Source organism: Helianthus annuus, chromosome 10 (assembly GCF_002127325.2).
Source record: "Helianthus annuus cultivar XRQ/B chromosome 10, HanXRQr2.0-SUNRISE, whole genome shotgun sequence".
NCBI classification, from domain to species: Eukaryota; Viridiplantae; Streptophyta; class Magnoliopsida; order Asterales; family Asteraceae; genus Helianthus; species Helianthus annuus.
The window spans coordinates 21,466,393-21,480,672 of NC_035442.2; the positions used below are offsets into that span (position 1 = coordinate 21,466,393).

At 33.2% G+C, this 14,280-nt stretch overlaps 1 protein-coding gene across 1 annotated transcript; it reads right to left on the reverse strand.

The window, feature by feature from the left end:
• Positions 1 to 2,273: 2,273 nt before the first annotated feature.
• Positions 2,274 to 3,302, reverse strand: LOC110884170 (sex-determining region Y protein). The gene is made up of 2 exons (XM_022131856.2): positions 3,212 to 3,302; positions 2,274 to 3,127 (listed from the first exon to the last, which is right to left on the reverse strand). Exon 2 carries the CDS (start codon positions 3,123 to 3,125, stop codon positions 2,481 to 2,483), a length of 645 nt encoding a protein of 214 aa, XP_021987548.1. The 5' UTR covers positions 3,126 to 3,127; positions 3,212 to 3,302; the 3' UTR covers positions 2,274 to 2,480.
• Positions 3,303 to 14,280: the final 10,978 nt, after the last annotated feature.

Below are 14,280 nucleotides of genomic sequence, written 5' to 3' on the forward strand. Positions count from 1 at the left end.
TAAGAATAGTTTTGTAAGGGGGCCTATCTTGATGTTTGTATGAGTGTACCCTATTAAAAAATATTTTACCTATACACATCGGGTTTTTTTCATAAAGAAATGTGCCCCTCAAAATATCGGGCCCTGGCCGGTGGTCCTCCCCGCCCACCCCCAGGGCCGGCCATGTCGGATACCATAAGATACACAAAATTTAGCCCGCCAGAAGCTTGGTTTTTAAAATACGCGCATGAGACACGAGACGATCAGAAAGACGCCCTAGGCCTCGAGGCAGAACTTCTTGCACATGTGGGTTAAAGTTAGGGTATAGAGGAGGATGATGATATGTAGAAACCTCAAAGAGATTATAAATGATTTAGTTGATGAAGGGTGAGTTGTATGTACAATAGATGAAAGTTGGCTTTTTTTATTGTACATAGAGCTTATATAGTTGTACATAAACAATTTAACTGTTTTAAGTGCACGTCTCAGTGGGTGCTTTATTTAACTAAGTGCATGTCTTAGTGGGTGTTTGGAGACGTGTTTACAAAGTAATTATTGTGGTTTGTATAGGATAACGTCAAAGGGTATACAAGTAATTATACAGCCATCTCAATGACATGTTTCTTACCACCTTTTACGTCTTAAAAATTTGGTTTTTTGACTATGTATGAATAATCTAAAAAGCAAAATCATAATTGCAAATGAATATTTACACATCATCATTGCAATTTTAATTTTTTTTTGACAGGTATGGTTTAGTGGTGAAACCCCATAGCATATAGCTCTCCAATCCAAGTTCGAATCTCGCCCCACACACCCGGCGTCCTCCTTGCCTAAGCTCAAACCGTCACGGGGAATTTTTTTTGGTGAAGTTGCGGGACTCGAACCTGAACAGCCCGGGTAGAAACCCCTAAGAGAAAACCTTCCCATTGCAATTTTAAATGAACCCAATTCTCTCTACCACTAGGCAAAAAGTGATAGATAAGTAATTCCTTGTCAAGTCTTTAGTTTCTATTTTCTTACTCATGTTAATCTTGGATGAATTGGTAGATGTACTATCTACTTCAGGAGTTGTACCTTTACAAACATCTAGTTTTGACTACAAGTACATTTTTTGTGAAGTTGATTTGGTGTTTTGGTATAGGATTTATGAAACTTCTTCACTACACCACATATTATTAATATTATGGAATTATTAATATTATGTTTTATCCAGAATTAATAAGACGGTTGTATAACTATGTAATTTACTATTTGCCAATATGGTATAGCCCAGTTGGTCGGGGGTTTTCCACTAAGTGGTTTCCTCCTGTGGGAGGTCTCAGGTTCGATTCCTACTAAGTGCAAAATTATGTAAATATGGGAGAACACCTCTGGGAGGGATTCGAACTTGGGGTGAAGGGTTTAAACAGCATATGCTGGCCCTTTGGAGTAAGCTGGAAATCCAGTTGATCTACCGTTCAAAAAAAAAAAATGTAATTTACTATTTTCTTTTTCTGTGGACTTACACGCGTGCGGTTCTATGTACAAAATCAATTCCCTATTGATAGCGCCTTTAAGATTGGATACATAACAGGTATGTTTGGTATGGAGCTTTTAAGAGCTTTTAGGAGCTTCTAGCTTTAAGCTTTTAAAAAAAAGCTCCTACTCAATAAAAAGTCTTGTTTGGTTGAAGGAGCTTTAAGCTTTTAGGTTAGGAGCTTGAAGCTTTTGGTTGAACGCTACTACTAGTAGCGTTTAGAAGGAGCTACAAGCTTTTAGGGAAAAAATTACTATTTTAACCTCTAAAAATAAGAAACTTTTTAATGCACCAACTTTCTAAATTTTTGTTATGTCTATTTTTGTCATTTTATATATTTTATTAAAAGCTACAGCTACTCTATCAAACACCAAATATATCTAAAAAGCTACAGCTACTAGCTACCAGCTACAGCTACCAGCTTCCAGCCAACAGCTACCAGCTTCCAGCCTCCAGCCACCAGCTACTTTTGCCAAACATACCCATGGTATGATATTTTAATGTTATACGGTACAACTCGACAGTACATGTATGTCCAAATATAGATGAGATAGAAAAAGATTAAGATGAAGATCAAAATTACCTTTTATGTCCTAAGACATGAAAAATATAGCATGCTTAATATTTTTTTAGTTTGTTTATACCAATTTATAACCAACTTAAAAACCTATATAGTCTCATTTCACATATCTTCTTTTGTTCAGCCTACATTAGAATCATGTTATACTTACTAGATTTTACAATACACATGAGACAAATATAAAACTTATAAAAATATATAAAGGATATGAACTTTTGCATAGAAAAAAGGTGGCAACTTTGATGAAAAAATATAAAACATATGTAATATGGAGTGGGAAGAAATAAAAACACTAATTAAAGAAAATTTGCTCAAATGTCAAGAATCATTTGAGTCAAGATCCAACAAACCTTTTATGGATCTATATCTTTATTTCTCTTTTTTCATTTTTCTAAAATAAAATCAAGAACCCAAACAATTTTTCCAAAACTGTCTGTCATCCATATTAGAAGAATCACACCATCTCTTTTGTTGGCCAATCATCTTGCTATCTCCCCAATTCTTATCATCATCAACATCTTCCTCACCATCATCATAACCATAATGATTATTATTATTATTAGTATTATCATAACCATAATGATTATAGTTATAACCATGTCCATGATCATACCCATGGCCTTGTTGATGGTTATGCTCATACCCATAAGCTTGATGATGATGTTGATCATACCCTTGATGAGCTTGATGATGACTATGATCATACCCATAAGCTTGATGTTGATTATGATCATACCCATAAGCTTGATGTTGATTATGATCATACCCATGAGCTTGATGATGGTTATGATCATGGGCTTTGACATTAGCATGGAAAGAATGATCATAACTCCAAGATTCAGCATCATGATCATCCATGACTCCTTGCTCTTGCACTTGCTCTTGCTCTTGTTGATGATGTTGTTGATTATGATGATGTAGATGATGATCATGATGATGATGATGATGAACATTTATGTTGGCATCATCAGAATCAGCAGATGACTCATACAACAAGAATGGAGTGAAATCAATCATGCCATTCCTCACCCTCCAATTTTGTTCCATAACTGCAAGAGAATGGAAGAATTAGTGGAAATGTATAGATATATTATTAATTACTTTGATTCATAAGTTAATGATGTAAATGAGACCTTTAATTAGGAAATTAAAGTTATCAACTTTAGTGAGTATGTGTTTGTTACACACACGTATATTATATATATAGGTGGGTGGGTGGCTAAAGGTGGCTGTTCGGTTTGAAATAGAAAGAGTACAATGGAATGTTCTATTATTATTTGTGGAATTCGGTCAATGGGTAGTAGTAGCATGGAGTTATATTTAGAGAATATGGTCATTTTCTTGTATATTTATTTAGTAATAGTTTTGGATAATATTCTTTGTGTCATAGTAATAGTTTTGGATAATATTCTTGTGTTATAATAAATTTCTTACTATACAAATTCGACTTTTCTTTTACTTTTTTTAATGGCAACGCTTACTCTACTTCATTCCTCAATAATTCTAAATTTTTCACCATTATCCAGGATTGTATCTTAAATCTTTCCCTTAAGAGACATATGTCTCTACCAAATGAAAGTATTTTTCAAGTTTGTATATATATTACCATATATATTTCATTTTTCTTGAAAATATATCAGTTTTGTAAGCCTCAGGACATTTATTGGATTTTATCACTCTCAACTATTGGATATTGGTCGCTGCCACTCTCAACTATCACTTTGACTCCCATCACTCCCAACTTAACACTTTGGTAGTGTTTGGTATGCAGGAATGAAGGGTATCAAACATACTTAAAACTAGAAAGTCATATGAAGGGTATCAAACATACTTCAACTTAACTCATTTTAGCGTCACGGGAACCACATTGTCAAACTCTACGATCTTAGATTTAGGTTTTCGCTTTTGGATTTTAGCTTATAGATTTTAGAATTTTTGTTTCAGATAATTGTGTCTTTTTATTTAATATTGTTTTTCTTTTGCGATTCATTTTGTTTTTTATTCTCAACATTGTGTTATATTTTGAGATCATTGTGTCTTTGTACCATTGCTCTATTTAGAAGACTATGTACGATAACTCATAAATATAATATTACAAAACTTGAAAATTTTGGAATTTGGCATGTAAAAGTTTAAGATATATACTCAAGTTCATTACTTTTTTTTTTAAACCAACAATGCCTAGAAAAGTTTTGGAATTATGTCAAAGTTTAAGATATATATACTTAAGTTCGTTACTTTCTTTTTTCTTTTTGTAAACAAACAATGCCTTGATTTTCTGAGATACCTACATAATACATCCACTAGAATTTGAGATTACTTTTGGTTTGATAATATAATGTGACGGATTCAAGTTTTTTTTTTCTTCCTAATGGGTTCATATATATAGAATTTCACTAAAAATTTTAAATCAAGTGAGTTAATGAGAACCCGGTCTTTACATACTAGATCCATAATCTATTTGAACAAAAGTAAAGTTCAATTATATATCATTAAAATAATATAATTGTACGGCTTGGACCATTTTTATCTTAAAACAATGTAATAACATAGGAAATATTAACATAAATAATTGAACGACTTGGACCATTTTTATAAAAAAAAATCACTGTACTAAAATAGTTGTCACATCATCGTATGTGTCTTTTGTTTTTCTATAAAAATAATAATATGTCTAAAGGGTAACTTCAGTACAAAAGGTTTTCACACCAAGAAAGTCTGAGGTTGTTGCTACAACTCGAACTCATAACTCTATTCTACCGGTCACATGTTAATAACTTCATTGTTTCTCTAACATTCACTCCAAAAATCAACAATATGTCTACTTAGACCATGGGGTGTGGGTTCGAGGAAGCCTATGTGGCACATTCCCTCAAGGGGAACACCACCCCCCACAAATACATTTCGGGACAATCGGGGATGAATCCCCGTTCTCCCCGAGCTCACTTTTTAAAATTTGAGGATGTTGATCAGTTGGAGGGAAGTGGTACACCACCTTTTGATGGGTAAGATGATGAGGTGAAGGTACGGTGATGACGTGGATGTTGGCGGAGGGTTACACCACATCCTATGGTCTTATTACAAACTTGTATATTTTTTTTTTACTAAATTACATCTAAAATATTGGCATGTAAATTTTTTTATACCTTATGAGAATCTCTTACCATGTGTATTTGCTTCCAATTTAAAAGGTTTAAATTGATCACATGTTAACTTTAAATATGCAAAATCTGTATTAAATATATTTTAATTAATTTTATCTATTGTTTAATATAGATATCGTTTAATGAAACGTTTGATTCGCCTATGAAGGCTTCGAAGAAGTTAGAAAAGAACATATACGCTACAGTGACCGAACCCTATTTTCTAGAAGCCGATAAAATATATATATTTCTAGAAAGTTTAGTAAATACATTGATTATTTATCAATAACATAAATGGATCTTATGTTTTGATACGTACACGTTTATTGGTCTACAAATTTCATAAACCAATCAAAACATTTAAAAAAATAGTGAAACCTCTTCACGTACAATTTTTAATAAGTAATAGAAAAGAAATAAAATAAAATAAAATTGTGTGAAAATAGTAGTAATAATTAAACATATAAAAAAGGTAATAACAAAACTAAAACATTGATATTGGCCATCGCATTATATCCTGATATCTTGAAGTGAGATAAGGCTTAGGGACCATGAGATCCTAGGTTGGATTCTTACAAGGGGTTTTTTCCCGGATTTATTGGGTTTCCTCCTGAATTGATGTATATGCATATCTCCTGGTGGAGACGGATATGATCAGGTGGTTCCGTTGGTGGCATGATGATACTCCAGTGGTTCGTCAGTGATCCAAATTTGTCGTTCAAAAAAAAATTGATACATTAATATATATATATATATATATATATATATATATATATATATAGGTAGAGGATCCTGTAAAAAGTGGGTCTTTTGTAAGAAGTGTAAGAAATAATCTTGGAATGACAAGTGTCCCTCCTCTTAATTAATTCAAAAGGGTAGATTAGTAATTGTATTTTTTTGTCATTTAATTGATTTACAATATAACTGAAAAAAAAAACTGACTATGAGAATGTTTAGGGATTGATCACAGTTCACGTCATCTTGTTAACCTTCCGTCATCGTCTTCTCCGAACTCCGATTCAGATCATCTTCTCCGATTTGAACAAAATATATTTAGGGAGTCCAGCGATGCAGGTTAATGTGTATCATAGTGTTTTATTCTGGTGTTCTATTAAGTTGTATGGTGTTATATTCATAGAAGGTTGCTGGGGATTCCAGATAAAACACCATGACTTGAATCATGGCGTGGTGTTTTATCTGGTGACATTGTTCATGGCATAGTGTTTTAAACATCTGGAGACAAAACACCACGCCATGAACAATGTCTCCAGATAAAACACCACGGCATGAATAATGTCTCCAGATAAAACACCACACCATGAACAATGTCTCCAGATAAAACACCACGCTATGAACAATGTCTCCAGATAAAACACCACGCCATGAATAATGTCTCCTGATAAAACACCATGACTTGAATCATAGATGTTTAAAACACCACACTATGAACAAGGTCTCCTGATAAAACACCATGACTTGAATCTGGGAATGTTTTGTATTTATAAAACACTACGCCATGAACAATGTCTCCAGATAAAACACCACGCCATCAACAATGTCTCCAGATAAAACACCATGACTTGAATCTGCGATTACGTTTTAAAAATCTGGGAATGTTTTAAAGTATGAAGAAATTCGCTGATTTTTTTTTTGGAGATTGATGGCGGTTACATATAATTCGCTGATCTTTAGGAGTTTGATGGGTGGTTTTGAAACGGTTACCATATTTGAAATGTTGGAAAAGTCACTATTGCCCTTCAATTTTACAAAAGCCCCTTCTAATTAAAACACAATTTACACTTTAATACCCTATTGATCTCAACCATTAGATCAAAGATCCAATGGCTTAAAACACTTCTTACACTTCTTACACTTTGGACACTTTTTACCATATCCCTACCCTATATATATATATATATATATATATATATATATATATATATATATATATATATATATATATAGGGGGCTGCTAGAATAAGAACCACCTCGAGTTGTAAGAACCGCGAGAACTACTTGATCTGGGGCGAGGTGGACCAATTTTTTTTCAAAAACGTAGATGCATGTATTTTAAACACAGTCGTAAAAAAAATTAAAAAAAAAATGTCGTGCGTGTAGTTTTTTACACCACAAGTTTGTGGTTTACGAGTTCCGTAAATTTACGGAACTCGTAAACCACAAACTTGTGGTGTAAAAAACTACACGCACGACATTTTTCTTTTAAATTTTTTTTTACGAATGTGTTTATAATACATGCATCTACGTTTTTGAAAAAAAAATTTGGTCCACCTCGCCCCGTACGGTGTGGTTCTCGTGGTTCTTACAACTCGAGGTGGTTCTCATTCTAGCGGTCCCATATATATATATATATATATATATATATATAGAGGGTTAGGGTAAAATGAAAACTTATACGAGTTGTGAAAACTTGAAAAATCCGGCCTTACGAAAGGTTTTTTCATTTTTTTTACCAAAATCCTAAAAGAAAACTTTTCCAAAAATAAAACTAGTTTTTTTTTTCATTTATAACAGCCGTAAAATCTGTAAAAAGTGATGTCATGCTTATGTTATCAGTTTTTTACAGCTGCTGTAAGAGGCCGAAAACACTACTTCGAATTTTTTAAAATTTTTTTACGACAGTCTTTTCTAACATTTTAATCTAGGGGTGTGAAAAAAATGGGGGCAAAACTCTCTCAGGAAAGCCAAATTCTCTAAGTTCTCGCAACTCGAAAGAGTTTTTCCTTAATCTTGATTTTATATATATATATATATATATATAGAATAAGTATAATGTACAAAAGGCCTTATCCTACATTATCGTACGCGACAAAGGATATATCGTGCGTAATTACATTTTTGAGCAAAATAACGTGCGTTATTTTTGGTTCCATGCGTGATTTTCCCAAAAAAAACTAACCCCCATGCGTGATTACATGTCCAAAGCGTGATTACATGTCCAAAGCGTGATTATCCCCTGATCGGACGGTTGGAAGCGTAGCGTACGTGAAGTATGATAAGCCCTTTTGTATGTTAACCTACCCCTATATATATATATATATATATATATATATATATAGGGTAGGGTTCAAGAGTGAACCATATTGTTTTTGTGAACAAAATGAACAAATCTTGTCCATTGATTTAGGAGATCTTGAGATTTATAATAATGACAATTTCCTAATTATTTATGTGTAGAAAATAAATGAAAAGGGTATAAGTGTAAATTATTAACTAGTTCTCTTTCCAATTAAATATTTAATTACATTTTCCCTCTTCATTTCTCTCACCAATTAACTAATTTATTAATTTAAAAATAAACACAATTCAGCCAACCTGTTTTATACACATATGTATATCCATTTTATACACATGCATACATATGTAATTTGAATAATACATATGTGTACTTTGAGTATCCAATACAATTACATATGTGTATAAACCATTTATTAGTTCTGTTTATGTATATTTTATACACAGTTTCTATTCAACCAAACTGTTTTATACACATATGTATATCTTTTTTATACACATACATACACATGTAAATTAAAAAGTACATATATGTAAATATGTCATGAGAAAAGGTATAATCTCTACAAAATAGGAAACATGTAACTGAAATCAAGAATTCAAACAAAATGATTTAAATAGGAAACGTGTAACTGAAATCAAGAATAAAACAAAATGATTTAAATCTAATTTATGAAAATTAAAGGTAAATTTACAATCCTATCCTTTTAATTAAAAAACAAATGGATGGCTGAGATTAGTTCACTCTGTTCACAAACAAGGATGTTGTTCACTCATGATCCTGACCCTATATATATATATATATATATATATATATATATATATATATATATATATATATATATATATATGAATGTATAGTAAATAATAAAAAAAAGTAGTAATAAAATTAAAACAAATCAAGTTTTGGAAAAAAAAAAAAAAAAACAACTAAAGGACGCATTGGGTAGGGGTCGGACCACACACATTTTGTTGAAGGACTATGAAATTTCCCAATTAAGCTGATTTGTTATTTTTTTGTACCTGATTTCATATAACCAACCATGTAAGATGTTACATTTGGTGTTTAAAATTTGTACATTGCAAATACAAAACAAACGTAAAACATCCCTTAATAATAAAGGGAGTTCTCATTATTAAATATTAAGAGAAATTGCAAATATAATAAAGGGAGGGAGTTGTCATTATTAAATAAATATTAAGAGAAATTAATTACAAATAAGCTAGATAGAATGACTGTTCTAGAAGACAGAGATACGGGTGTAAATGTCTCGTAGTATATATCACGTGGAGATCATATGGTCGCAATCTACATTTTGATATAAGGAAAACAAAAGGCATTTGAACTTTGGGTTTTGAAAACAGTACTTGAAGCTCCACGTTAGGTTTTTTTTAGGAAGAAAAATGATGGATAATATAAACCTTTTAACTATTATATAAAAGACTTTCGTAAAAAAAAAATATTTATATAAAAAAGTAAAAGTAAATTACATAAAAATAAAAATTATCTAAAGTCTAAACAAGAAAACGCATCGCTTTTTAATTTGGACCTTTTTCTAGAAGTGAAACAAAAATGACCATCCAATTCGTTGCTCAGCTTCACCTTAAGTCACATATAGATAAGTTTATTGATAGTAGAAGGCAAAAAATAATAACCTTGTTTCTTATCTATGCGGGTGATTTTAGTATTATCAAGGCTATTTAGTTTAACTGGATTAAGTTAAGATCAAAGAGAAATGAAAATAAACATTATTACTAGCTAAGAGGTGTGTGAAGTGTACATTTGTGCAAAATTATTTTCATCTTAGAGCCCGGTGGTTTAAGGGGAGGGGGGCATCATTCCCTTGGCATGGTGGGGCTGCGGGGTCAGGCTTGTCGCCAATGAGTTACTGGTCATCAACGACAACTGAAGGATCAACCGTAAATGAGTTACCACTGAGGGTTTTCATGCTGATAGAGTTATTGCTGATGTAATTACATAACCGTCGATTGTTATAATAGTCAACTGACTTATTCAGCGAAGAGTTGTGTTGTTTCAACTTAACTCTTCTCTAAGGCTAGAGGGTATGGGGTTCGTCCCCTCCTCCGTCGATGAACGGCGACGACACAACGCCGTTCCGCCCCCCCTCCTTCCCCGTCCTCTCCGTCATGCTCAAGACGTTGGCGACGGTCCAAAAATGGTGGGCCACATGATGATTTCGACCGTTAGAAGTCAGCAATTTGTTCAACTTCTACTCCAGTCATGGCTTCAAACCCTAATAGCACAGTTTACAACGTTCTAATCTTACTATATTTCTTTACCATTTTGATTGAATTCCTGCTCAGACATCTAATTGTCGACGGTTGGATGAGATAATTAATTAGGGCTTGTTAATTGTCTCTTTTTTTTTTTTTAGTATGTTGCAGTCGCAATTCAGTTGGAATGGTTGATTGTTAGGTTAAAGCTAGTGATGATATTCATCAATTTCTGATTATATGTAACTAGTGAATGTTTTACCTAGGTCTTAATTGGGTTTTAGGTTATTATTAACGCTCAATAGTGTCAGTTTTCGTATAGAATTTTACGTTTTCGACCCCCTGGTTTTATAATTTTTTTAGGTATATACATTTTCGACCCCCGGTCGGAAATCTCAAGCTTCGCCACTTGGTTCCACAAATGTTCAGATTTCTAGTTACTTGGTAAATAACTAGTATAAGTAATATGGATGGAGTCCGTTAGCATAAAGCATTTTCTGTTTCATCTGTGTCACACCCCGATATTTCCACATATTACCGGTGGGCCCGTTGGGGAGTATCGTGACGTAGTTGATATCATCATAGTCAAACAACACAAATTTAAATGCACAGCGGAAGCAAAAGATAGATTTATTTCAACTGAACAATTGTAATATTAAGTATCACAAAATAGTTGAAAACAGATCCACAGGCGGATCGAAGAAAAGAAAACATAGTTCAACAGACTTAAATGCATCCAAGCTTGCGAGACTCTTATTGATGCTAAGGAGAGGCCAGCCTATTACGAGTAGTACCTGCACTTAGCCTTTTTGGGAAAATACGTCAGTTTACACTGGTAAATACAATTTAACTGACTCATTTTGAAAAGGTTTAGAAAATTGATTTGAATGCACAAGGCACAAAAACATTTTATAACTTGGGATAATTATTTATATATATAAACTTGTAAAAGAATTACATGTTTGTTATGCGTTCAGTTGCCCGGTTCATGCCGGGTTAAAGATTAACAGACACACCACATGGTATAGTCCCGCGGCAAGTTATTCTCGTAACCGGCGGTTATACCTTATTAATTATAAATGCACTGACGGGTGTACGCCTACACCCGTGTGCTAAGGTCGTGGCCATTCTATGAATGATGCAAAGGATATCCGGACATGGTCATTAACCCCCCAAAGACGTTAAGCAAACAAAACCAAATTTTTAAACGGGTCATCTCGATAATATTTAACCACCAAACGATTAAAGTCGAATGCCTGACCAAGCGGTATTTTATATACCGTACCCCAAGCCCGTATAAGGGAAAATAAGTTAAAAGTATTTACCTTTGCAAGTAATAATCACAACAAGCAAGTGCACGTAGCTTTTACTGGTGCTCCTAATCTGGAACGAAGGTTTTTAATAACCTATTAGATTCCTAACGGGTCTTTAATTAAGCCTAAACTTAGACCGGTTAGTTTTAAAGGAAGATACGGTTCAAACGCACGATTAAGCGAAGACCGGAATAGAATGTGGTTTAGACCCGACAAGTTTGGAGACTTGTATAATATGGGTAAACTAAACACATTCTGGATTTTGAAACAATGATGATAAGGTTTGACCCGTTTCGGTCAATTTATGCAAACTAGTTACATAAACCGAACCGAACGCGCAAGATGCGTAACGGTTAACCATACGAGTCATATACAGGTTTCATAAGTTAATATGCTTTAAGTATGTGGTGACATCAGTAAGATATCTTCTATTATGCCCCAAATGATTTTAAACTCAAATTATGCCCCGTAAGGGCATTTTGGTCATTTAAAAGGTTATAAAAGAGTTTAAATATAAATCTGAGTTTCGGGTCTGATGAAATCAGTAAAAATACTTAATTTACTAAGTTATATCAGTAGGGTATAACCTATGTGTGAAATTTATCATTTCTAACCATACTATGCACCGAAAGGGCATTTTGGTAATTTCACCTAAGGTTTAAAGGTCGAATATGGAATCTAACTTCAAAAACTTTTACTTACTGTTAGAATATAAAATTTTACTTAAAATATCAGTAGGTATCAAGTCTTACATATCTAATATGGTTTTAATACATACTATGCGCTTAAAACGCGTAAAAAGGCGATTTTGGGCTATTTCCGGGTTTTATAAGAAAGGCTGATATTTTTATTATTCTAGAAGGCTTAAAATATTCTATTTATCATATTAGATCAGTAGAAAAAGGTTTGGTATCAAAAGGTTTGGTAAAACTCATTTTATAGCCTAAAAGGGTAAAACCGACAACTACCGAATTAAGCTTAGAACTCTAGGTTATGTTCAGCCTAAAAATAAATAAAAATCTCCAAAAATTTCAAAATATTATTTTACATCAGTGGGTATAAGGTTTGGTATCAAAATTTGGGTTTAGATAGGCTATAAGCTAATTACGCTATTTAATTACTAAAAAGCTTTCTAATTACGCTAATGAGCATAACTCTTAATCTAGACCTCAAACTGATGTCAAATTTTAGGTACAAGTTTATAAATCAGTACCTAAGGTTTCTACTCTTTTACATTTTCAAAATTCACGTTTTAAGGTCATATGGGCATAATAGTCAACATTTAAGCAATTAACGGAAACATGCATGTGAATCGGATAACTAATGAATCAAGTTGTATAATCACAGAGGGTTATACTAACATGAAACCTAGTCCTAAATAAGCTCTAAGGCATTTCTAAACTATGCTCAAATGGGTCAGAACTGAAAGTCAAAGTAAAAGTCTTCTTTTGCGATTTTCGGTTCCGAACCGAGCTTAAACTGAAAATTGTCGGGGTGAACATGTTTAGACATGTTCTTACATTCATTACCAAGTTATATTAATGATAAAACAGGTTGCATGGCTTCTACATTGTTAATTATGCATTAATTTGAAAATAAGCTTTCTGTTGACTTTTTAGGATTAACTTTGACCCGACAATTGACCTAGTTAGAGTGGGGATCAGAGGGTGCCCTTTTGAGGGTTTATTGCCCACATAATTACCAACTCATAGGTACTTTCAATTTGAAATTTGACTGGACAAATTAAGATTAATGACGAAGTCAAACCTTAATTACGATGGTTTGACATTAAGCTAATTATTTAAGCTAAACTGAATTAAAGAAGGTTAAGGACACTTACAAGAGTCCTAAGCACGACTAGGGATCCTAAGAATGCTTGTTGCTGATCAGAGGAGTTCCAGAAATGAAGTTGTGAATGTTTGTAAGTGAAGTGTGAATTGTTGCAACTAAGGAGCTCCTTATATATTGAATTTGATTCAACAAGATCATGCCAAGCAACTCTACTAAGGTTATGGGATCATTACAGGTGCCCCCTATGCATGAAATACCATTGGGGCAGCCTCTGGTATATAAAACAAGCATTTTGAGTCAGTTAACAGCCTTAACAGGCAGGTGCCTGTGTTTTCTGTCGCTGTGCTGCTCACGCGGGCCGCGTAATCCCAAGGGTTACCCTTACGCGGGCCGCCTGGCCTTCCAGAACCAGCCAAACAAGTTTCAGTTAATTGCAATTCAGCCCCTGGTCCTTTTAAACGTGGTTTTAAGTCTTATTCTTGCATTTTTGGCCCTCTAACCTTATTTTTAAGGGCTCAATGACATATTTAAACATTGGTAAGTCCTTGGTTAACTTTGTGATCACCCGAAAAGTCATAAATTTCAGCGTTGACGCTTTTAACCCCTCGAATACGAATATTGCCATAACTTTCTCATATTATAAAAAAACTTTGTGAAATTTTTATCACATATTCTACTGAGCATAAT

Coding starts and splice junctions, on each gene's coding strand:
- LOC110884170 (XM_022131856.2), bottom strand. CDS start 3,125: ATGGAACAAAATTGGAGGGTGAGGAATGGCATGATTGATTTCACTCCA.